The following is a 27594-nucleotide window of genomic DNA, read 5'->3' as shown; positions in this document are numbered from 1 at the left end:
TTTGAGACCCAACTTTATTCTGCAGTGCAGACATAAAATTAAATATAAAACTGCACAGTACCTCATAACAAGCATGTCATTAGAGATAAGTCCATATATTTATAAAATATAGTAATTATCTATCTTTTAGAATTTTAAATAAACTACAACTCAAGTCTAAACACATTACCTTTTATTTAAAGTTTGATTTTTGCTTATGAGTTTTGAAGAGAAAGAATGAGATTGCTTTTTTAATCATCTTGACAAAAAGAAATTTAAGCTGGCACAAAAGAGTGTTAGGTATCTTTTCATGACTAGGTGGCAATTGGCATGATATCACTTAATTTGTATAATACTGTCTATATATTCGTATATATATCAACATTACTTTTATGCCTAATAATTTTGATAATGGATATTGGATTACAATCTTCACTTTACCACAAGCAATATCAAAAATGTACACATTATGAGGAGGACTAAGAATGCAAGAGAAAGATCATCCAACACTGACTGTAGATCTCCCTTCAGAAGGAGAATACTCAAAGCACTGGTTCATACCCAACGAACTGTATCTTTCTATCACATATTGTATCCCACAGGCAAACTCTATACAACCAGAAGACTTGACCAACCTGGCAGAATCCGGTTTACTTAGCTTCTTCTCTGGTAATATCTGTATCTCGTGGCTCGTGGGGAGCAGGCAACTTCTCCCAAGAGGGCTCAACCCCCCAAATTTCTCGGCCGTACTGTGCAATGGTTCTGTCACTAGAGAACTTGCCGGAGGAGGCAATGTTCATGATCGCCTTGCTGGTCCAATCATTTGGATTCTGGTACAGCTTGTTGACAGAATCTTGGCATTTGATGTAAGATTCGAAGTCAGCGAACAGGAAGAAGCGATCATGATACATGAGGATGTTGACCAAGTCCTTGAATTGGTCAGGATTGCTTGGGGAGAAGAATCCACTGCTGATCTGATCAATGCACTGGCGCAGCTCTGGGAGGCGATTGTAATAATCATGAGCATTGTAACCACGGCGCTTGAGCTCTTCTACTTCCTCAACAGTCATGCCAAAGATGAAGATGTTCTCCTTGCCCATCTCTTCCATCATCTCAATATTTGCACCATCAAGAGTGCCAATTGTAAGTGCACCATTAAGCATGAACTTCATGTTGCCAGTACCAGAAGCTTCAGTTCCAGCTGTGGAGATCTGTTCTGAGAGATCAGCAGCTGGGATGATTTGTTCAGCTAGTGTAACTCGGTAGTTCTCCAGATACACAACCTTCAGTTTATCTCCAACAATAGGGTCATTATTCACTACACGACCTACAGCACAAATGAGACGGATGATCTGCTTAGCTGTGTGGTAGCCAGGGGCAGCTTTACCACCAATCATAACTGTGCGAGGTACAAATGGAGCTCCTGGGTTAGCCTTGATGCGGTTGTACATAGTAATAATGTGCAGACAGTTAAGCAACTGACGCTTATACTCATGAATACGCTTAACCTGAATATCAAACATGGAGGAGGGATTCACCTTAACACCATAATCCTGCTCAAGCTGTTTAGCAAGACGCATTTTGTTCTCTTGCTTTGCTGTTTGTACAGCACGGATGAAACCAGCATCCTTAGCAAGAGGCTTCAGCTTAGTAAGCTGATCAAGATGCACTACCCATTCTTCTCCAATCTTCTCTGCAATGACATCAGCAAGAGCTGGATTGCATAGTAAGAGCCAACGGCGAGGAGTAATACCATTGGTCTTGTTCTGGAATTTCTCAGGGTTCATTTCCGCGAAGTCTTTGAAGATGTCTCGCTTGATGATCTCGGAGTGAATGGCAGCCACACCGTTCACAGCATGAGAGCCCACAATGCAGAGATGAGCCATGTTGATTCTCTTTTCACCACACTCTTCCACCAGAGACATGCGCCTCACACGATCCATATCTCCAGGCCACCTGTCAGACAACCAATTATGAGCATATATAAAGTAGTTCAACTGCAAACATATCTTCTTACACTTCAAATTTAAGGATACCTCCTCTACTGTTTGTGTTTCTCCATTGCAAATCATTAACTAAAATTTAGTTTGAAATTTTGGCTCATAAAAATTGTCAAAATTCTTCTATTGAAGATCTTACCTCTTTGAGACCTCCTGCAGATGGAAATGGTTGATCTCGTAGATAATCTGGAGATGCCTTGGGAGAATGTGTTCCAGCATGCTAGTTGGCCAGCGCTCCAGAGCTTCCGGCAACACTGTGTGATTGGTGTATGCACAGGTCTTCACACAAATACCCCATGCCTTAGCCCATGAGAGACCTTCAATGTCAACCAAGATACGCATCAGTTCAGGAATGGCCAGGGAAGGATGAGTGTCATTCAGCTGGAGTGCTACCTGTAATAGGAACATACCACAACTTAAATTCTTATAACCAATTACTTGATTCCATTTTAATTAATGGTTGTGCTGTTCCTGAATTTAGGAGGTTCAACATAAAATATACTCCATGCACAACATATGCATATCTTTATATGGGAATGAACTTTGTGCTTTGCTTATTTCTATGTCACAGATATTATAAGTATTAAAGAAATCTAATACAGTTTAGCTAAATGAAGTTTTGGATGTCATTCATAACAAAAGTAAATTAGAAGAATCCATGCCTACATATTCCAAAGGCTAATTATAGATCAAGGCCCGGTCACATGATTGCAATATTCATGCAAAAAATTAAGAAAGCATTCAAAATTCTTCACGTTGAAATAAAAGTAAGAACCATACAACTACAAAGAGCAATCAGTTCTCAGGCAGCAAGTGCTATTTTTGCTCTATCTTTCATATCAAAGTATGTAACAGTGACTCTGGCCTTTCAAGTATTTATCGAGCCCAGTAAATATGAGGCAGCCTCAAAGAACAAAACTTTGACATCAAGTTTACTGTAGTTTTTATCTAGTTCCATTCACAAAGGGCTATTATGCTTGCAACAGAGGATGATTCTAAGTCAGGAGCCCAACATCTTTTTCAAAATGTTATCATTCCGAAGTACATAAACATCTTTAACTGAATGCTGAAAAATTCCTCACAGAGCAAGAGGATGTACATCTCTCAAAATAACTGTAAACACAAACAAAATCACTTACTTAAAAAAATGTAACATTGAAATAATTATCTTTAGCCACTGTCACAAAAAAAATATATACTTTTAAATCAGCTTTACTTACCTTCTCAGGGAATGTGTCGAAATCCGTGCGAACCTGGTCTTTTGAGCCAAACTTGGAGGCCTTGAAGCGTCTAATGATATCCTGAAGAGTGGCAGCAACCATGAAATATTCCTGCTTCAAGCGAAGCTCTTTACCCTCAAAGAAATTGTCGTTGGGGTACAAGACACGAGAGATGTTCTCAGCAAAGTTACGGTCAAGGACAGCCTGGATGTAGTCACCATCATTGACTGAAACACAATACTATCATATAATACAAAACATACTTGATCACTTCTTTTCAGTAACAATAGCAACTCAATCTTTATTTCATAGAGACATTTTTTATATTCAGAGGTTATAATCAGTACAAAAGAAAAAGTATACATCTCTTAGGTGCAATACTATCATAACAGCAACATAAAACTACCTTATATTTTAGAGTAAAATTATAGTTATAAAAAAAATAGAAGTATATAATTTTTAAACAGGTAACAAACATTTATAGAATTCTGGGATCACAATATAATACTATTTAATTTAATCAGAACACATGGGAAATAGAAGTTATTGTAACCAAATTTCCATTTGAAAAAAAGCAAATGGTTTCTTCTCCAGGCCTGTCATATTTATACTTACAGAACTTCAAATTGAAGTTATTGGGGGACTTGGCAGACCACAACCTCATGGTGTTTACTACATTGTTCTTGTATCCAGGGATAGGGTTATCATAAGGCATAGCAAACACAATCTGTAACATTAAGGTATAAAATGATTATCAGAACCAATACTGAGCAAAAAAAAAAAATAATAATAATCTTCATTAATATTATAAAATATCCAATAATTAAATTTGATGCATCACTGTTTCCCTATAAAATAGAGTTATCTTGTTTCTAATAAAACAAGATACATATTTAATTTACTTAATATTTAATTTATATTTACACAGAGGAGGCCACAAAAATGTTTCAAATTATCATCAATACCACCAGTGGCTCCCATTTGATCATCAAACATACTTCAACTTCAACTAACCTGAGTGTCAACCCACTTCTTGCCCTGGGGTGTGTCTTCTACACGTCCATAGAAATTAACTGGGATCATGTACTCTGGTCGTGCCTTCTCCCATGGGTTGCCAAACCGCAGCCAGTCATCAGGCTCCTCAACCTTTTAGGTATGAAAAATCATTAGAACTGCAGAAAGAAAAAACAAATAATATTTAAGGTATACACATCCACATGGGCCTCAGACCAACTGGCCAACAATATGTTTATAAATTTGTCAATTAAGCCAATGCTGATGGGAAAATGTTTCGTTCCCTTTCTTACTGTTTTGTTAATGTTTTAGCACATAGATGGCTCTGCCTGTGTTTAGCCACAAAGGAGTCAATTAGTAGATCTTTCAACCTCACCTTTCCTTGAAGTAGCAGGAAAACTCTTTTCTTACTAATGGTAACAATATCGACACTTATTTTTGTTATAAACATTATAATTACTATATTGTTACTGATATTGCTAACAGCAGTATTTGATGCTAATAACTATCAAAAATCAAGGAAAAGGGTAAACAGGTGAAACAGGTAATTCTCATAATTGACTCATTAGTGACTTAGTACTTGTAGAGCCATCTATATGTAAAAACAATAACTAAATAAAATACACCGTGGGCATGGCATGTACGCACATGCCATCACAGCGGCAAGTTATTAAACCCATCTATAACATGGAAATCAATATTCAATTAACGCAATTGGTCCAAGAACACATTTGGAAATTCAAACCCTCATCTCTCATATAACAAATATCAAATGGAACATTTCAACAATTTTTTTCCAGCTTACCTGCTCTCCATTTCGGATCTTCTGGGCAAAGATACCATATTCGTAACGGATGCCATAGCCATAGGCTGCCATACCCAAGGTAGCCATGGAATCCAGGAAGCACGCTGCCAACCGCCCGAGACCTCCATTGCCCAAGCCAGCATCCTCCTCCAGAGATTCAAGCTCCTCAATATCTAATCCAAGTTGATACAGAGCCTCATCACAAGCCGACTGAATGCCCAAGTTGATCATGGTGTTGGTCAGTGAGCGGCCCATGTAGTACTCCAAGGAGAGGTAGTACACACGCTGCAATACATGGAGAGAGTTCAGATGATTTACACATCTTTGATAAATAAAACATTCACATTATTTTAAGTGTGTTCATTATACCTATCTGTTAATCAGAATTCATGCAAGAGGAAATATATTTTTTGCTAGATTCTAACATGTGAATTTGCAACTATAAATGATGCAATTCCAATCAAAACAAATACAACCAGAAGCTCCCACATCTGGGACAGAACCATCATTTTTGGCAGTGATGAGTTTGCCAGATGGGATACCTTTCCCAACACAAGCTAGAAGCATAATTCAATATCTGATAGGGTGTTCCCATGTGGGCGCGTGCTAGTATGTGCGTGCGTGCGTGTGTCGGTGTGCGTGCGTGTGTCGGTGTGCGTGCGTGTGTCGGTGTGCGTGCGTGTGTCGGTGTGCGTGCGTGTGTCGGTGTGCGTGCGTGTGTCGGTGTGCGTGCGTGTGTCGGTGTGCGTGCGTGTGTCGGTGTGCGTGCGTGTGTCGGTGTGCGTGCGTGTGTCGGTGTGCGTGCGTGTGTCGGTGTGCGTGCGTGTGTCGGTGTGCGTGCGTGTGTCGGTGTGCGTGCGTGTGTCGGTGTGCGTGCGTGTGTCGGTGTGCGTGCGTGTGTCGGTGTGCGTGCGTGTGTCGGTGTGCGTGCGTGTGTCGGTGTGCGTGCGTGTGTCGGTGTGCGTGCGTGTGTCGGTGTGCGTGCGTGTGTCGGTGTGCGTGCGTGTGTCGGTGTGCGTGCGTGTGTCGGTGTGCGTGCGTGTGTCGGTGTGCGTGCGTGTGTCGGTGTGCGTGCGTGTGTCGGTGTGCGTGCGTGTGTCGGTGTGCGTGCGTGTGTCGGTGTGCGTGCGTGTGTCGGTGTGCGTGCGTGTGTCGGTGTGCGTGCGTGTGTCGGTGTGCGTGCGTGTGTCGGTGTGCGTGCGTGTGTCGGTGTGCGTGCGTGTGTCGGTGTGCGTGCGTGTGTCGGTGTGCGTGCGTGTGTCGGTGTGCGTGCGTGTGTCGGTGTGCGTGCGTGTGTCGGTGTGCGTGCGTGTGTCGGTGTGCGTGCGTGTGTCGGTGTGCGTGCGTGTCGGTGTGCGTGCGTGTGTCGGTGTGCGTGCGTGTGTCGGTGCGCGTGCGTGTGTCGGTGCGCGTGCGTGTGTCGGTGCGCGTGCGTGTGTCGGTGTGTGTGTGCGCGTGAAAGTGTATGCAAGTTTCACTGTGCGTGTACCCCTGTACTGTTCTACATGTTTCAGCAAAATTGTTGTTACATCTGTAACAATTCCACTTGACTTCCATTATCTCATTTATATATTTCCACGAGGGAGTTGAATGCTACTCGCACTACCCAGTCTTAATAATATGCCCAGCCCCTCATTAGAAAAAAAATAAAATCTGCTCACCTGTGCTAATATCATAGTCTACCCTTTAACATGCCAAATCAGGCACTTGTGCTTTCTCTTACCATAAATAACATTTATATGTACGCTTTATAAAGTAGGGACTTGCACCGTCGTCAACCGAGATATAAGGTTTAGCCACGTCTCTAACAACAATTACTACTACTACTACTACTACTACTACTACTACTACTACTACTACTACTACTAATTTTACTTAAAATTGGAAGTTTCAGTTTTGTTTGCGCGACCTATTCCAGCCTTGGTGTCTGCACTGCCTAGCCTGGCTTCATATAAAATCTTACAATCTATTCGACAATTTTTTTTTTTTTTTTTTTTTTTGAGTTGCGTGTTTAACTGCCCATTAATGTTTTTGAAATCTTAAGTTTCTCTTCTATAAATGCAAGAAATTCCTGTGAGAAAATTACTCTTACAGATGCACTGTTATCGTTTGCGAAAGTTAAAATTAATCTTCTCCCTTACATCTAGTTAAAAATACTATTCCTAATTAAATTTCTATGCCAATTATAAATTTCGTTTAACCTAACAACTTTGTACACGAAATAAACCGAACTAATCTACCAAACGTGTACCTCCGATCGCTTTAAAATACAAGATATGTCCATTATTATTCATTCAGATGGTTGCCAGCGCTTCTCCGTCGCCATGGTAACAGACATGGCGTGATCACGTGACATGATCAGCGAGTGTTCACATGATGCTGACACTTGTCGGTTGGACCGGGTTTAAGCAAGAGAAAATCTTAACGTCACTGAACTTCGCAATGACCACAACTCCCAGAAATAGTATTTATTATTTTTGGCACATATCTCACTCTACTATTACATTTATAGATAAAACTTCCCATAATTTCAATCCACCTTCCCGTAAAAAAATACAATCTATTACAATTTTACAAAAACATTATCCCCTTACACAAAAATTTCGAGCCACGAATCAAAAGACATCTTCCATAGACCTATAACCACCCGAGGCATCCAAAGCCGGCAAACTGGTCCTTATGGTCCAACTCGCGTTGTTCAGGCCGCCACACTCCCGAACACCTGCTACAACACGGCGATTTTATTTGGCTACATCGATCGATTTATTCCATGAAAAACACTCCTCAGTTCATAAAAATCTGTGAGCTTAACTTTTAAAAGTACGAAATCGGATACAGAGGCAAGGAGACAAGCCATTCCGAGCTGTATATTACGTGTGTGTAGAGACGAGGGCCTCCGTTGGGCAGTGTGTGTATTCGAGCGTAATGCCAAGGCTTGGGTTTAATTTGCGTCCGCGCGTTTTTTATTGCTTGTTTTCCGTTTTTTGCATGATGTACGGACATGGTGTCTCATCTGCCGACACACGCATCAAAATCGCAAAGAAGGCTGCAAGAGACACCGAAACCCTCAATTCACACAACCCGGCAAAACGAACAGACACAGAAAACGGGTCAAGACGAGCAACAGTGATGCAAGCGGACTCTCGACAGTGCTTATCTTCCCCTTTCCTGACCTACAACTGTTGTGTAACATGTGTAATTTACCTTCAACCCAGGGGCCGATGAACTCTTTCCTCCTACCCCGCCCCTGACCCCTGCCCACATAACGCTAGTGAGCAGAATCGTATGCTGAAACTTGGTGCTCTCTCTTTGACCTGATCCATTTACGTGCCAGCGATCGAACTTGTGATATCTAATAAAATTAAGTTCTGGGGAAATATATGTTAGCAGACTACCAACTCCCTAATTCTCTGTCCTTCAAACGCCTTTGGGATACATTGCTTCAGTATATGTTCTCCCTCCCGAGGAACAAGTTAACATGATGATAATTAATAAAAAAAACACGAAGAGCAAGAGAACAAGGAGAAACACACACACACACACAACCACCCACATACACACATACACAACCACCCACATACACACATACACAACCACCCACATACACACATACACAACCACCCACACACACACATACACAACCACCCACACACACATACACAACCACCCACACACACACATACACAACCACCCACACACACACATACACAACCACCCACACACACACATACACAACCACCCACACACACATACACAACCACCCACACACACACATACACAACCACCCACACACACAACCACCCACACACACACACAACCACCCCCCCACACACACAACCACCCACACACACACATACAACCACCCACACACACACACAACCACAACCACAAACACACACACATACACAACCACACACACACACACACACACACACACAACCACACACACACACACACACAGCCACCCACACACACACACACACAACCACACACACACACACACACACACACACACACACACACACACACACACACATACACAACCACACACACACACACACACACATACACAACCACACACACACATACACAACCACACACACACACACACAACCAAACAAAATCAAACACACACACTAATAATAATAATAATAATAATAATAATAATAATAATAATAATAATAATAATAATAATAATAATAATAATAATAATAATAATAATACCAACAAAAAAAAATCGGAAAGAACCAACAAACAAGCTATTTTAAGACGACGGGAGGAGCAGCTCCGGAGGAGTAGCATGGTCAAGACAGGACACACTGACACTTCAAAGATGGTGGATGTAGACGGCTGGACTCCCCAAGGTCGTTTGTCGTCCTCTGTCATTTGTTGGCGTCAGCAGAAAGGATCAGGGGAGGGACGGAGGGGGAAGTAAGGAAGGAGGGAGGGAGGGGAGGGAAGGGGAGGAAAGAGGGAGGGAGGGAGGGAGGGAGGGAGAGAGGGGAGGGGAGGGGAGGGGAGGGGAGGGAGGGAGAAGTGGGGAAGGAGGGATGGAGGGAGGGGGAAGTGGGGAAGGAGAGAGGGAGGGAGGGAAGGAAAGAGGGAGGGAGATAGAGGGCGTTAGGTGACACACTGCAGGAACGCGACGAATGCAGTTTACTTGTACTGTACTGTTCGAAGTATGTGTGGGTGGAGTGGAGGTGGGGATGAGTGAGTGAGTGAGTGAGTGAGTGAGTGCGTGTTATATATATATATATATATATATATATATATATATATATATATATATATATATATATCTATAATATATATTATATATATATTTTATATATATTTTATATATATTTTATATATATATATATTTTATATATATATATATTTTATATATATATATATAAAATATATATATATATAAAATATATATATATATAAAATATATATATATATAACTTATATATATATATAAAGTATATATATATATACTGTATATATATATATAAATCATATATATAGATAAAGTATATATATATATTATATATATATATATAAAATATATATATATATAAAATATATATATATATAAAATATATATATATATAAAATATATATATATATAAAATATATATATATATAAAATATATATATATATAAAATATATATATATAAAATATATATATATAAAATATATATATATAATATATATATATATATATATATATATATACATATATATACATAATGTATTTATGCTTCCTTGCATGTATTCACATGTGTACACATGCTTATCCGTTTGTCTGTATTCATGGAAACATCCATGTTTGTATATGTACGTGTCTCTTTTATTTCCCCAATGTTTTCCATTCCTGGTCTTTTATCGAGAAAAGCTAATAATAAAAGCAGCGAATTTCCTCGTCTTATCCGGAAACAGCAAACTCCATTTATCGCCGTCCCTTCCCGTGGCTGGATCGCTCTTCTCGTTCCGATTTTATCTTCCCTTCGTTGGACGGTTTTCGTTCAATTACCACTTCCTGCACGTGCACTGGTCATCTAATTAAATCTCAGAGGTATAACCACGCGTCTACAACCATATTTTTTCCCTGTGAATTTATTTATGTTCTTAAACTATCAAGTGTCATTCATTCTTACATCCATGCATCATGCATATAACTCATTATCTAAATCTACGTACCAATGTATATTCAATATCCTTGTATCCACTCAACCGCCTGCCTATTCAGTTTACTCAAAACAAGTACAAGTAGTACTATGCGATAAAATACACGCAGACAAACAAGTTAACTCTGCAGTAAACAATGTGAACAAACAAAAACTACGAGCATTTTTTTCAAGCACAAGCAGGTGCAAGACCCCACACTCCCATTTCACACATACAAAAACAAAAACAAACACATTCTTCCGGGCAAAACAAACAAATACATATCGATCCCTTTCACCCGCTCATTCTCATTCTCATTCTCTCTCTCCTATTCTTCCATGCGCAACTACAGGTTTAACATACACACACTTTGCGGTTCATGACAGAACCGGTTCGCTTGTAACGCGAGTAAACCTAAAGGTTTTCTCCCCTTTTAACCTCTCGGAGAGAGAAGGTGGGGGGTACAGGGTATACGATGAATCTATTCAAGGCTTATTTACAAACAATCAGAAACAAATATAAGCACACAAAAACAACAAACACTAAAAAAACAAGTCGACACGGAAGGAAAGGTCGATGCACTCATCACCTTTAAAAGTCCTGTTCCATCGATTTTCATGATGATCTAACTAAAGAGCACAGCAACCATAGTAAAAGACGTAACCCTTCCACCCTCCCTCCTTCCCTCCCTTCCCTCCCTCCCCTCCCCCCCCATTCTCCCCCCTCTCTCTCTGCGTCTTTGTCCACCCCCATCCCTTCTCTCCCGCTTTACCCCCCCCCCCCCCGTCAGCCCGTCGACGAGGCAGGCCAAGTCTGGGTGCTCTGACTCCGCCCTTCATCTGCCCTTGAGGATGTCCTGATCGACCGGGCACTGGTAGGGCGACGGTGGGCGGGGCTAGGAGAGGGGGCGGGAGAGGGGGAAGGGAGGGAGAGGGAGAGAGGAAGAGTGGGGTAGAGGAATAGAGGAAGAAATGAGGAGAGGAAGAGAGGAGGAGAGGGGATGAGGAACAGAGGAACAGAGAGGGTAAGGAAGAGAGGAAGAGAGGGGGAAAGGAAGAGAGGAAGAGGGATAGAGGGGGAGATGAAGAGAGGGGGGGAGGGTAAGAGAGGCGTTGCAAGGAACTGCAGGGTGGTTGCAGCGCCAAAGGAGGGGGGTCATGGTGCACACGGGGCAAAGAGGAGGCTGCAGAGGAATAAAGCAACCATGGGGGAGGTGAAGGTTCAGCTTGAAAGGAAGTGGGTATAAAGTTGGTTTAAAGTAGAGGTAAGGGGTATGAAGGTTAAATTTGCTGTCAAACACGCTTGCAATTATGCCAGTGCCAAATTGCAAATCATGCTGCACTTGGCTGTATGACACTGGCACAGAACACGGGAAATGCCGCAATTGGTGAGAGGGTCTAGGAGAAACACACCTGCTCATGAACCACCAAATTCAGCTGAGTCAAGTAACACTACTATACTGAATAACAGATTTCTCTCCCCGTTCTAATCTTCATATAAAGCATTAAATGAAGCAATTGCAAAGGGTAACTTCGCGCGGCAAGGGGCCATGGCGCTGAAGGGGCGACATCTAGTGAAAACTGCGAAGACTAAACAAGAAACAACCCTTCCCTGGCCTCTTGTTTAAAGAACCACAACCTGGGGATATACGGAGGGCATTCCGATTTCACTGAATGTTGCACCTGAGGAACCGCGTCCGCCGGATACCCACGTTTTATCTGAAACGAAAAACTTCCATGCGTCGCCATCGGGGTGCTCAACTTCATCGTATTTCTTTTGCTGCCACTGACGTCTTAACCAAGCTATTTCTACCTTCGCATCTGTTACAAATAGTGCCTTAAATGGGTGTCCAACGCCCCAAAGAGCAAACGCCATGTTAAAAAAGTATCGGGAGACTGGTAACATATCAAGCTCAATCTAATGCCACTTTCCCCAATGTATCTCAGCCCCGACACCAACAGACTGTCCCTGGCTTATCTCCCGCCTCCTACAGCTACCCGTGGCCCTACGTGACATGCTGATATTCCTGCGAAGCTACAAGACAGATTAGGGAAGACTGCAACGGCCATCTCCGTCTAATCCTGCATTCCTTTCTCTCCGAGTGAAATAAGCCTTATAGTTAAAACCTTTGAATTATGCTCATCCTAGTTTGCTCGTGGATTTACAGCAATCAAATCGTCCATTTCTTCTCAACAAGGTGTGTCATAACCAGCCTCTGATAACGGGAAGCCATTTCGAAAAGTGGGCCATCAGATCTTAGATAATCGACTTGTCCTCTTTGTTTTCTTTCGCGGCGAGGCAGCAGTCACCTCCGCCCGAAGTTTGTCGCGCCAGCAGGAACCGGTTTCGGAACGCTACTGTCTGCGCGTATAAAAATGAATGAATGCGTAGCACTCATCCTCTTGCGCCAACTCTTCCTCACTCCCTTTCGACTGCGCAACACCATCCGCAAACGTCACCTTTCACACCCCAAAGCTTCGCCAACACCACGCTCATCTTGAACGCAAACCCCCAACAGCATTCCCTTCCTCCCCCGGCCAGCTCCCTTCCTTCCGACAGCGCAACACCATCCGCAAGCACCACTTCAACACCGCGTCCATCTTAAACGCAGATCCTCACCACCAAAAAAAACAACCACACAAGCAAACCGATTCCCACAGGATCCCAGAACCGCACGCAAACCAAACGCAGCCATCTGCATCAAACCCCAAACAGGTAGGTCACCTTGCAAGTCCTTTCTGACCTTGACGAAGCGCGGACCTTGGCTAGGTCAGGCCAGGTGGCTACTTCCAAGACGGTATCTTGCGAGGGTGCCAAGTTCGCGTAATATTCTCCAAAAACAACAAAAATAAGCGGCCACTGCCAAGCTGTCTCATCCCACTGTTGTTCTCTGATTGTTCTAAAACATGGGTTTGTTAAGTTGAACTGCTTTTTTATCAATTATCGTGACATGAAAAGTAGGGAAAAAATGTCAAACATTTAAATATTCAATTTACCACCATATATAATACAATTTACATTACGTTTGTATATGTGTCTGTGTCTGTATAAGTATTTTGTAAATATGTATGCAGGTACTATATATTAATACGTATGTATCCTATATTGAGTATGGAAGCAAGTATTGAAGTATGTATGCAAGTATCATATATTATGTATGTAAGAATTATGCATCAAGTATGTATTCAAGTATCAAGTATACATGTATGCATGAATATCAGTTACCCTTTGCCTCTAAACGTAAATGAAAGAGCCGCCGGCCAGCATGGCACGGAGGAAATGCGCTGAGGAGTCAACGTGCCATCCTCTTGGCAAAGATCAACGGCTGAGAGGCTGGGCAAGGGTGACATGCCATACCCCGCCTACAGCCTATTTATAAACCTTCATTTCACCGACATGACAAACACGAAACTCCACTGGGCAAAGCTAATCGACGAATGCAGATTTATAGAAAGGGTCTTCTATGCCATGCGGATATTCCCTGGCACCCGCTCTCGGGGACCAATGACCCGCGGGTTTTCCTGGAGGGCGCTGTACCCAACTGCGATGCGTTATCTTAGTCGTTTTTTTTCTGCACGGCGAGCATCTTATCAGTATCGGTCATTCACTCACCCCCGTCTGTTTCCCGCTCAAAATATATGATAAGATACTCCTAACCCTTCAGAACAAACAAATAAACAAACACGCACATACACACAAACACACATTACTTGAGAATAGAGGCTTTAATGAGATCACTAGGACTAACACCAATAAAATTTTTGGTCATCGGACTATTATTTTCGCTTTTTGAAATAATTTATATGCATGATTTATATTAACGAGAATCCTTTTATCCTCAACTTGCTTCCTCTCTATCACGTTATCTTAAACTCCTTCGTTTGTTTTTGTTTGTAAATCTTTTCGTCTCTTCAGGTTTGTCTGCTTTCGTTTTTTTTATCTTCTTTGTTTGACTTTTTTCTTTTGTTTTCTGTTTTTGTCCAAAGTGGATGCTGGTCTTTCGCCTCAAGGAACACCAAAACCTTAATCTAATAATAAGTTAGGCTCATATCATATTTTCCTTCAAGATCCCTTTCGTCCAAACAGCTGATTTGGTGCGACGAGGAACAGTGCCAGTCACACCACGACGGCTCGGTCAACTCATCTCGCAAGCACAAAGTCCCAGCCTTTCATTTTCTATTCCTCCCCCCCCCCCAAAAAAAAAAAAAAAAAACACGGTCACACTGACTCAATCTCGGAAAAACGGCATCCGCGTGCCCTCTGACCTTTGCAGGGACGCCAGCGCATGACCTCTTCCGCCCGCCCGCCCGAAATCAATACCACACGGCAGCAGCGTGACCCTTTCCTTCACGAATTTACGTAGCATGTTATAAGATATCTCTCTCTCTCTCTCTGTCTCTCTCTCTCTCTCTCTCTCTCTCTCTCTCTCTCTCTCTCTCTCTCTCTCTCTCTCTCTCTCTCTCTCTCTCTCTCTCTCTCTCTCTCTCTCTCTCTCTCTCTCTCTCTCTCTCTCTCTCTCTCTCTCTCTCTCTCTCTCTCTCTCTCTCTCTCTCTCTCTCTCTCTCTCTCTCTCTCTCTCTCTCTCTCACGCTTCCTCCAATGGGTGATAGAGATAAAGGGGCCCCTCCATCGGAATATTTAGGCCTATGATATTAAATATGTTACATCACACAGATAATTATTTAGGTCTAGGCGATTTTGGTGAAATTCATGAATATGCAGCTTGTACATTTGTGAAAGGAAGGAAGGGGAGGGAGAGGGGATTGAGTAAATGAGTAAAAACTATACAGGGCATATAGAGCATACGAAGTGTACAGTCTCGATATACAGGATGTCCAAAGCATATATAAAAAGGGTGTATGCTGAATATAAACAGTGTACAGAGCACACGTGTACAATGTACAGAGCCCAGAGTACATAGTATAGACCACAAGTACAGAGTATAGAGCACACAAAGTTCAAAGTATAGAGCACACACAGTACAGAGTACATAGAGCATAAAGCAGAGCTTCCCAACTGGTGGATTGCGACCCCAAGGAAGCAGACATGCCATTCGCGAAGGCTTTTGTAAAAAAAATATATATTGTAAGGCGAATTACAAGCCATTCGTCTGCGTTTAAATAAATAATGCACTTTGAAATCCCATATCTTCAAGGGACATTTGTACTATAATTAGGTATATTTTAAAAAATGAGTTTACATTGTTTTATATAATGGGTGTATGACGTATATCATGTATAGACGAGTACAATGTAGTGTATAAAAGAGTATAGAGTACACAGTAAATAAAGGAGTGACTGTGTGTATGTGAATGAGTGTTCGAGTGTATGGGTGAGTGAATCAGCGTTTACCCACGCCGTCGGCCATATATTCTTTCTATATCTAACATGCTATAAACAATAAAAAATAAATAAAAAGAAAAAAAAAGAAAAAAAGAAACACAAAGACAAACAACCTTCACCCTAACCTAGCCAGCATGTCCGCCCGTGCCCCCTCGGAGACCCAGGCGCCCCACAAGTATATTTAAATTGTGCAACGATCTCAGTCCTCGCCAGCCCCGCCCCCAGCCCCGCCCCTGATGCACCCGCCCATCTTCGTCACGCCACACCTCCAGATCACTTGCCCCTCTATCCATGCCTCCATATATATTCATACGTCAAAGATGGCGGAATACGAAATTTGATGTAAGTGATTACGTGTCATAAATCATCTCATTAAGATATGACCTTGATAAATATGTGAATTCCTTTCGTTTTGTAGTCTGTGCTCAGAGTGTGAGAGAGCGCCACACATCATCTTAAAAAGATAATGATCGTGATAAATGCGAGGTTAGTTCCAGATCATTCTTCTACCCGGCACCGCTGACATCCTGAAAGTCCGGGATTACTTCAACCTAATCACGTATCCAGATCATTATAAATGAAACTTAAAAACAATTTATACTTTTAACTTTATTAACAATAATGACTGACTGAATAGTCAAAATCACACTTGGTGCCGCAACATCGTTATTAACAATAAAATCATAGTAAGCCATAGCATACCTCCTCTTCCCTTTAGCTATTACCTTAACAATTATAAAAACAATAAACGAAGAAAATACGCAGGAAATAATCAGAATTCAAGTAAACAAACCCAGGGAAGGAAAAAAATGATCGACCCGACCCTGGCCAAGCAACCAATGCGGGAGAAGGGGGTAAGGGGGGGAGGGAGGGGGAGGGAAGCGAGAGAAGGGGGTAGAGGGAAGAAGAGGTTAGGGGGGAAGGGAGGAAGCGGGAGAGAAGGTGGTAGAGGTGGGAGAACGGGGGTAGGGGGGAGGGGGGGCTACTCAAAGGCAGTGCCAGAGTACTACTGCCGGTCGTTCAGAGCACCTAGCAACACCCGGATCGCGAGAACCTTGGCAACCTCGAGCAGCGATGCCTGGACGGACCCCGGCGACCACCATCTGCTTCGCCAACGCCAGCATATACTTCTCGTTTTGTTAGTTGCAAGATCAAGCGAGTTGGTATTCCAAGTATATGCATGTGTATGTGTGTACATACATATATATACATATATAAACACAATATATATACATATATAAACACACACATATATACATATATAAACACATATATACATATATAAACACACATATATATACATATATAAACACACATATATATACATATATAAACACACATATATACATATATAAACACACACATATATACATATATAAACACACACACATATATATATATACATATATAAACACACACACACACACACACACATATATATATATATATATATATATATATATATATATATATATATATACATATATAAACACACATATATATACATATATAAACACACACACACATATATATATACATATATAAACACACACACACATATATATATACATATATAAACACACACACACATATATATATACATATATAAACACACACACACATATATATACATATATAAACACACACACACATATATATACATATATAAACACACACACATATATATATACATATATAAACACACACACATATATATATACATATATAAACACACACATGTATATACACACACATATAAACACACACACACATACATACATACACACACACACAAACATACATACATAAATACACACACACACAAACATACATACATACATACATACACACACACAAACATACATACATACATACATACACACACACAAACATACATACATACATACATACACACACACACACACACACAAACATACATACATACACACACACACACACAAACATACATACATACACACACACACAAACATACATACATACATACACACAAACATACATACATACATACACATAAACATACAAACATACATACACACACAAACATACAAACATACATACATACACACATACAAACAAAAATACATACACACACACAAACATACATACATACATACACACACACAAACATACATACATACATACACACACACAAACATACATACATACATACACACACAAACATACATACAGACATACACACAATCATACATACATACAGACATACACACAATCATACATACATACAGACATACACACAATCATACATACATACAGACATACACACAATCATACATACATACAGACATACACACAATCATACATACATACAGACATACACACAATCATACATACATACAGACATACACACAATCATACATACATACAGACATAAACACAATCATACATACATACAGACATACACACAATCATACATACATACAGACATACACACAATCATACATACATACAGACATACACACAATCATACATACATACAGACATACACACAATCATACATACATACAGACATACACACAATCATACATACAGACAGACATACACACAATCATACATACAGACAGACATACACACAATCATACATACAGACAGACATACACACAATCATACATACAGACAGACATACACACAATCATACATACAGACAGACATACACACAATCATACATACAGACAGACATACACACAATCATACATACAGACAGACATACACACAATCATACATACAGACAGACATACACACAATCATACATACAGACAGACATACACACAATCATACATACAGACAGACATACACACAATCATACATACAGACAGACATACACACAATCATACATACAGACAGACATACACACAATCATACATACAGACAGACATACACACAATCATACATACAGACAGACATACACACAATCATACATACAGACAGACATACACACAATCATACATACAGACAGACATACACACAATCATACATACAGACAGACATACACACAATCATACATACAGACAGACATACACACAATCATACATACATACAGACATACACACAATCATACATACAGACAGACATACACACAATCATACATACAGACAGACATACACACAATCATACATACAGACAGACATACACACAATCATACATACATACAGACATACACACAATCATACATACAGACAGACATACACACAATCATACATACAGACAGACATACACACAATCATACATACAGACAGACATACACACAATCATACATACAGACAGACATACACACAATCATACATACAGACAGACATACACACACACAATCATACATACAGACAGACATACACACACACAATCATTCATACATACACACACACAATCATTCATACATACACACACACAATCATTCATACATACACACACACAATCATTCATACATACACACACACAATCATTCATACATACACACACACAACCATACATACACACACACAATCATACATACACACACACAATCATACATACATACACACAAACATACATACACACATACATACACACACATACAAACATACATACACACACATACAAACATACATACACACACATACAAACATACATACACACACATACAAAGATACATACACACACATACAAACATACATACACACACATACAAACATACATACATACACATACAAACATACATACACACACATACAAACATACATACACACATACAAACATACATACACACACATAAACATACATACACACATAAACATACATACACACACATACAAACATACGACCATATACGCACATGCAAACATACGAACACATACGCACATACAAACATACGACCATATACGCACATACAAACATACATACACACATACAAACATACATACACACACATACAACCATACATACACACACATACAAACATACATACACACACATACAAACATACATACACACACATACAAACATACATACACACACATACAAACATACATACACACACACAAACACACACACTCAAACAAACACACACACACATATATATATACACATACATATATATACACATACATATATATACACATATATATACACACACATACATATATACACACACACATACATATACACACACACACATACATATACAAACACACACATACATATACAAACACACACATACATATACAAACACACACATACATATACAAGCACACGCTAACTACCAAATATAGACACACACACACATATACACACACACACACATACATATACACACACACACACATACATATACACACACACACATACATATACACACACACACATACATATACACACACACATACATACATATATACACACACATACATACATATATACACACACATACATACATATATACACACACATACATACATATATACACACATACATATATACACACATACACACATACATATATACACACATACATATATACACACACATATATACACACACATACATATATACACACACACATACATATATACACACACACATACATATATACACACACCCACACACAAACGCAAACACATACATACATTATATTATATATATATATATATATATATATATATATATATGTATGCATGTATACATATATATAATTATACACACACATATATTTACACATCCATATACATAAATATACACACACATATATTTGTTTACTTTTATCCATTAATTTTTGAAGGATAATAATTGCAACAAAAAATGCGCGCGCACAAACATACTGCAACTCACACAGTACGTGCACATATACATAAACATACAATGAACCTCCAACCTGAAGCAAACACCTATCTATACAGGAAAGTGAGCATCATCCTGTTTCTTTTTACGAGCCCCTCTTGCCTTTCGACGAAGAAATAAACCTGGGAATTGCAACGCATGTCAAAAGGAAATTATTTATTTTATTATATTGGTACAGCTCAAGTTAATGCCATCATCCTTTTCGACCCGCTTATTTTACATTACTGATAATCCTATTTATTTACACTGAGTGCGGTTATGTCTCCTGTAAATCTCAATCCATTTACAGGCAGTTGCGGGTACAACTGGCACTGCACGAGAGAGGCGTGACCCCTTAGTGCAGTGCCATTGCCTACCATCACTAGTATCATATTTTACCTGTCATTCAAGTAGATCACTACGCCGCTACCTTTAATATAATTTACAAATCTCCAGTTGCAAAGGGTAAGAAAAGAGTTTTCACAAGTTATATTTAGGAAATAACGTTTGTCTCCATGGCTTAAATGCGCTTGTGTTTTTTCGTACTCGCGGCAGTATATCACTGGCAGGATTTTCGTCAAAAGCTGCTTATCGTAACTCCGTGGTAATGTAAACCTTTAGTTTAATATTTCAGAAGCTTGTCCATTAGCAAAAATAAACACGCCCTTTTATCCCTACCCTTGGCACACGTAAGGCATAATGGAATAAAAGAGAAAAAGCAAAAGGAATACAAAGCGGAACGTTGAAAGGAAGAGAGCGCCATGCAAGGCGAGAGGAGTAGCAGCCCCTATCAACAAGAGAAACCAACGTACGGCGAAACCTTGGCAACTTTCCAAGCTTCCCCTCTCCCTGGTGACGCTCCTTTAATATTTCTGCAAGACTATTGCAAAGAATTGAAGTTTTTCGACGGTCTTTGAGGAATCCGGAATCATGAGTGGGTGTTATTTAATCAAATACGTAATACGTGTTTTGTCAACATGTACCGAGATTTAATTATCATTGTTTATCACTGGCGATGCAATACAAATTTTCCTAATCTGTTGGTTGGTTGGTTTGATTTCTATTATGGTGTTAACTGATAAAATCTTAGCTTTAACGAATGGCCAAATCCGGCCGTTTCGAACGCGCTCTGAGAGGACACCTCACTGACCTCATATCGCCGGCAGAGGTGAATGTACGGAAAATTTTACTTTTCGACTGTTTTACGACAAAATTAAGATATGTCACATACCTTGGGATCTTTTTCGTAGTAGTGTTGTTGAGTTCTGATCCATCTTGAGGTGAGGTGATCCCTGATTGTGTGAGCAAGAGCGAAATAGTAATCTCGCGGAGTTGCCACGTTCCTATCCTTTACCAATGTGTAATGGAGATGCCGGTTGAAGGTTTTCTTTACGTTTCCTACATTCTCAACTTGAGCAATCCCCCTGACAGAGATCTGCTTCCTTTTCTCCAAGTCGGTCTGCGGGGCGGCCATTCTGACAAGCGTGCTCCTTCACCTCAGTCCAGCCAAGCACTGGTGGTGTGTGCAGACGACGCGTCGTCACCATCTCCTCAGGACACGAGTCAAGGTCGCGCATGCGCCTCGCGAGCTCTCCCGGCACCGCCAGGTTTAAAGAGCATCTGATTCATTTCTGAATTCGGGTGACCTTTAAGCCACCTTCGCTTATAATAATATTTTTCTGGGCTACAGTGTATCACCAGAGGGGTCATCGGATTCGGTTTTGTGGATATGATTGAGATTTAAAGACCGGGTTTGAAAATATTGGGGAAAGTACCACTGCGGGAAACTTTCTATATCTGGCAAGGGGCGTGGTTATGTGACATTGGTAAGGTAACGTGCATGAGTAGCAGATATAGCTGTTATGCACAGTTTTCCACCCAGATAGAATTGTTTCGTTACAATTATGTTATAAGAATCGATGTGTGCAATGAAAACAAAAACTTGGTATGCTAACTATTGCATGGCGATCATTGTCAGTTGCTACAGTTTCACAAGTAGCTGGCTTTTCGAGGCCCTGAAATGCCACGAAGTACGAGAATCCTGCAAAATATTTTCAAGAAAGCTGTGTGTTCTCTGGCACAGATCACGTTTAAAATGTTATTGTCTGTGTGCTTTCAACACGTAAAGATTATATTAAAATAGAAAAATCCGAGGCTGTTTGAATAGATTGTATCTTCTTAATTCCAACGTTCTTAACTATCTATGCTGCCCTTAAGTTTTTTAGTGGGCGTGTGTGTGCTTAGTTGTGCATGCCTTACTGCCATTGATTTTTTTTTTTTTTTTTGGGGGGGGGCATTTGTAAGAGTTCCTGTGCTTGTCAAGATGTTTATGCTCGGACATGACCTGTGCATAGCTTTCTCATTTAAGCTCTTACATGTCAGAATATATATCTAGATTGCAAAGGCATTTAAATATTCATCTTTGTAAAGGCGAATACACCGATTGCTTCAGTAAAACATTGATAAAATTGTATGTTTCTACAAGGTGAGGAAAAGTTTTGCTAATTTTAACCATCATTCTTTTTGTCTCCATATATCTCTCTCTCTCTCTCTCCCTCGCTCTTTTTATGATTGTACACACACACACACACACACACACAGACACACACACACACACACACACACACACACACACACACACACACACACACACACACACACACACACATATATATATATATATATATATATATATATATATATATATATGTGTGTGTGTGTGTGTGTGTGTGTGTGTATGCATGCATGTACACATGCGTATATATTTTATCATTTTTGATATCTGGAGCAGCAATGATAAAATATATACGCATGTGTACATGCATGCATACACACACTCACATACACACACACACACACACACTCACACACTCTCACACACACACACACATACACACACACACACATATATATATATATATATATATATATATATATATATATATATATATACATATATATATATATACATATATATATATATATATATATATATATATGTGTGTGTGTGTGTGTGTGTGTGTGTGTGTGTGTGTGTGTGTGTGTGTGTGTGTGTGTATGCATGCATTTACACATGCGTATATATTTTATCATTTTTGATATCTGGAGCAGCAAGCCTTTTCTGAGGCTAGACGACCAGCGCAGCCAGGGCTCCCGACAAGAAAGTACCTGCCGCCAAAGCCCCGACTGATGACCCTTCAAGGTGAAATCCCTTTAAATACTCTGACCTCTGAAGGGTGAATGAAGCAGCGAAGGTCGCGTGAGCCGAAATAGGATATGACACCCTTTGAAAAGGTCATGCCATGCGATGCGACACACTGCGCAAACAGCGGCGCGCTCTTCATCTTTCGTTTAAGACTTTGTCAGTCGGCCAAATATGAGTGTTCGTAGATTCACCTGTTACATTTACTGCAAGCTAGCATTTCCTATAGAATAATATAAATTCATTGGGTCTATGACTTATATTATGCTATCAAATCAAAGTTATAGAGAGCAGTTCAGCTCTGGATGCTCCTAAAAACTTGCCCTTATCCCTCATCCATGTATACCCAGGCATATGGGCTTATTCACCTGCGTCCATTATTTATCCAAAACGTAAACAAATTCGGAGAAATATAGGGTCGATGCACCACCGATAGCTGCGAAAATATTTTGCTCTTGTAAAGTATGCTGAGCCGTTTCCATGTAATTCTTATCATTGCTATTTACATTCCCAAAATGACAAAACCGTCGTACGGGAGAGTTTTGGCAGCGCCATTCATGTTGACTGCAGAGGCGTTTACATGTGCGCCTTTCCTTCTGTTCCTTCCATCTCTTCCTCCTCTTCCTTCTTTTCTTCTTCCTCCTTCTCCTTCTTCGTCTTCTTCTTTTTCATCATTTATTCTCCCTCCTCATTCACCTCTTCCTCTTCCACCCCCTCCTCCCACTCCTCCTTCTCCTCCTCCTCCTCTTCTTCTTTTCATATTTTTTTTCTTCTTCCTCATCCACCCTTTCCTCCTCCTCCCCATCCTCCTACTCCTCCTTCTCCTCTTCTTCTTCTTCTCCTTCTTCCTCTTCTTCTTTTTCTTCTTATCATTATTTTCTTCTTCCTCCTCCTCCTCCCCTTCCTTCTCCTCCTTTTCCTCCTTCTACTTCTCCTCTTTCTCCTCCTTCTTCTTCCTCCTCCTCCTCGCCCTCCTCCTCCTCTTTCTCCTCCTCCTCCTCCTCCACCTCCACCACCACCTCCTCCTCCTCCTTCTTCTTCTTCTTCTTCTTCTTCTTCTTCTTCTTCTTCTTCTCCTCCCCCTTCTCCTCTTCCTCTTCCTCTTCTTCTTCTTCCTCCTCCTCCTCCTCCTCCTCCTTCTCCTCCTCCTCCTCCTCCATCTCCTCCACCTCCTCCATCTCCACCTCCTCCTTCTCCTCTTCCACCTCCACCTCCTCCTCCTTCCTCTTCCTCCTTCTCCTCCTCTTTCTCCTCCTTCTCCTCCTCCCCCTCTTTCTCCTCTTCCTCCTCCTCTTCCTCCTCCTTCTCCTCCTCTTTCTCCTCTTTCTCCTCCTCCTCCTCCTCCTCCTCCTCCTCCTCCTCTTCTTCTTCCTCCTGCTCCTACTTCTCCTCATCATCATCATCAACAACAACATCCGCATTTATTATCATTATGACCATTACTATTATATTTTGTTGCTGAACAAAGTCTAAATGAATATCTTCACATTGCAAGAAATGCGAAGATGATGCAACTGAAGTGTCTCATACTTCTCTACCTCTGTGAAGTTTGTTTTTTTTATCCACATCTCTGTTACATTTTATTGACGTTAATGTTACTGTTGCTGTTGTCGACTTTTGTTTCTATCATCGTTGATGTTGTTGTTGTTGCTATTACCTATATTGTTTCTATCATCATGGTCACAATCATCACTGTCATCATGATAATGATAGTGATGATACTGACAATGCTAATAATGGTCATGATGACAATAATATCAATGATGTTATAACAATAAATGATAATGATAATGATGATAGTAATGATAATGATGATAGTAATGATAAAAATGATTGTAACACTGATAATCATTATAATAGTAATAATGATAAAGATAATGATGATAACGATTATGTTGATAATCATGATAATCATCATCATTATTATCATTACCATTATCATTATTTTTGTTGTTATAATAGTTATTGTTATTATCATTATTACTATTATCATTGTTTTTTATGTTATTATCATTATGATCATTATCAATATCAATATTGTTACTATTGTTATCATCATCATTATTATCATTGTCATTATTATTTTTATCATTCTAATTATTGTTGTTGTCATTATGATGATGATGATGATGGTTATTATTATTTTCTGTATCATTATTTTTTCATTGTTATTATTATTATCATTATTATCATTATCATCATCATTATCATTATTATCTATTATTATTATTTTATTATCATTATTATTATTGTTATCATTGTTATTGTTGTTATTATTATTGCTGTCTTTATTATCATTATTACTATTATCATCGTTATTGCTATCATTATCATTGTTATTATTGTTATCATTATTGTTATTATTATCATCATTACTATTATAATTATTACTATTGTTATTTTCATTATTATTGTTATTATCAATGTTATTACTATCCTGATAATCATTATCACTATTATTGTTATAATTATTATCATTATCATTATTATTGTTGTTGTTGTTGTTGTTGTCATTTATCATCATTTCTATCGTTCTCATCATAATCATTATTTTTATTATAAGTTTCCATTATTGATGTTGCCCATATGCACATTACTATTGTTACAATCATTAATATAATTCCTATTAAGTCATATCTATTAAAATCACAATACATGTTGTTGTCCTTATCATTTTTATCGTTTTATACATAATATTTCAACATAAGAAACGTTATTCTTATTGTCTTTATGGCGTAATAGACATTTTTACTACTGTCATCATTATCTTTGATATCATCATCATTGTTTTCACTCTGATTGTATCAAAATTATTAGCAGAGGCAGTACAAAAGTATGAAGATACTTTATTGATATGCTTTTTTTTATCAATCCATTAGTACAGATGCAGGTGTGTCAGTTCTGCTATTTCCGTCTAATCCTTGACAGTTTTGTTCAAATCTTTATTTTTTTTATTTTATTATTATTATTCTAATGGGGTTACTGCAGAAGAAAAATATGCATGGAATTTAGTCTGTTCAGTGCAGAAATTAACAAAAGGAACCAAATTGTGCGTATTAGTATCTGGGCCATGTAGACAATTCTGTTCGCTTATATGCATTTTTTTCAAGTGATGTGCGCAAAGAATGCTTCGGCGAAACCACTGATGAAAATAGAAATGATTTCATCTACACTAGTGTATATCCTCACAAACATTAATCATATACGTGAAAATTCCTGATAACTCAAAATTACGAAATTTAATCACCATTCATATTTTCTATCAGAAAAAAGTTTAGATAAAATAGATCTGGCACCTGTATGTTGCCAAGTCGCGCACCTCGGCTTCCAAAGCTTAGTATTTGGCAAATGTATCTCTTGCAAAGGCAAACATTTCTCGTGTTTTTTTTATTTTTTAAGAGCGTCTTTTAACAGCGATGACATGCGTATTGCCAACAACATCCACCTCCAGTTGCAGGCGATTCTACTAAGACATCCGGCCCCTTCCTCTAACTCCGTTCTTGCAAATGAGTTCTGCCATGATTGCTGGCGGAAAAGTTATGACGTCTG

At 39.5% G+C, this 27594-nt stretch overlaps 1 protein-coding gene across 1 annotated transcript; it reads right to left on the bottom strand.

Annotated features, from left to right (window-relative positions):
- Glyp (glycogen phosphorylase) lies at nt 1–22460 on the bottom strand. The gene is made up of 7 exons (XM_027350951.2): nt 22075–22460; nt 5019–5303; nt 4214–4345; nt 3815–3926; nt 3200–3426; nt 2119–2372; nt 1–1935 (listed from the first exon to the last, which is right to left on the bottom strand). Exons 1-7 carry the CDS (start codon nt 22315–22317, stop codon nt 630–632), a joined length of 2559 nt encoding a protein of 852 aa, XP_027206752.1. The 5' UTR covers nt 22318–22460; the 3' UTR covers nt 1–629.
- Between the last annotated feature and the right edge of the window lie 5134 nt (nt 22461–27594).

The sequence above is a fragment of the Penaeus vannamei genome, chromosome 18, assembly GCF_042767895.1.
Source record: "Penaeus vannamei isolate JL-2024 chromosome 18, ASM4276789v1, whole genome shotgun sequence".
In the NCBI taxonomy this organism is placed as follows: domain Eukaryota; kingdom Metazoa; phylum Arthropoda; class Malacostraca; order Decapoda; family Penaeidae; genus Penaeus; species Penaeus vannamei.
Note: the sequence above shows the minus strand (reverse complement) of the source record. Positions and strands in the feature narration are given on the sequence as shown.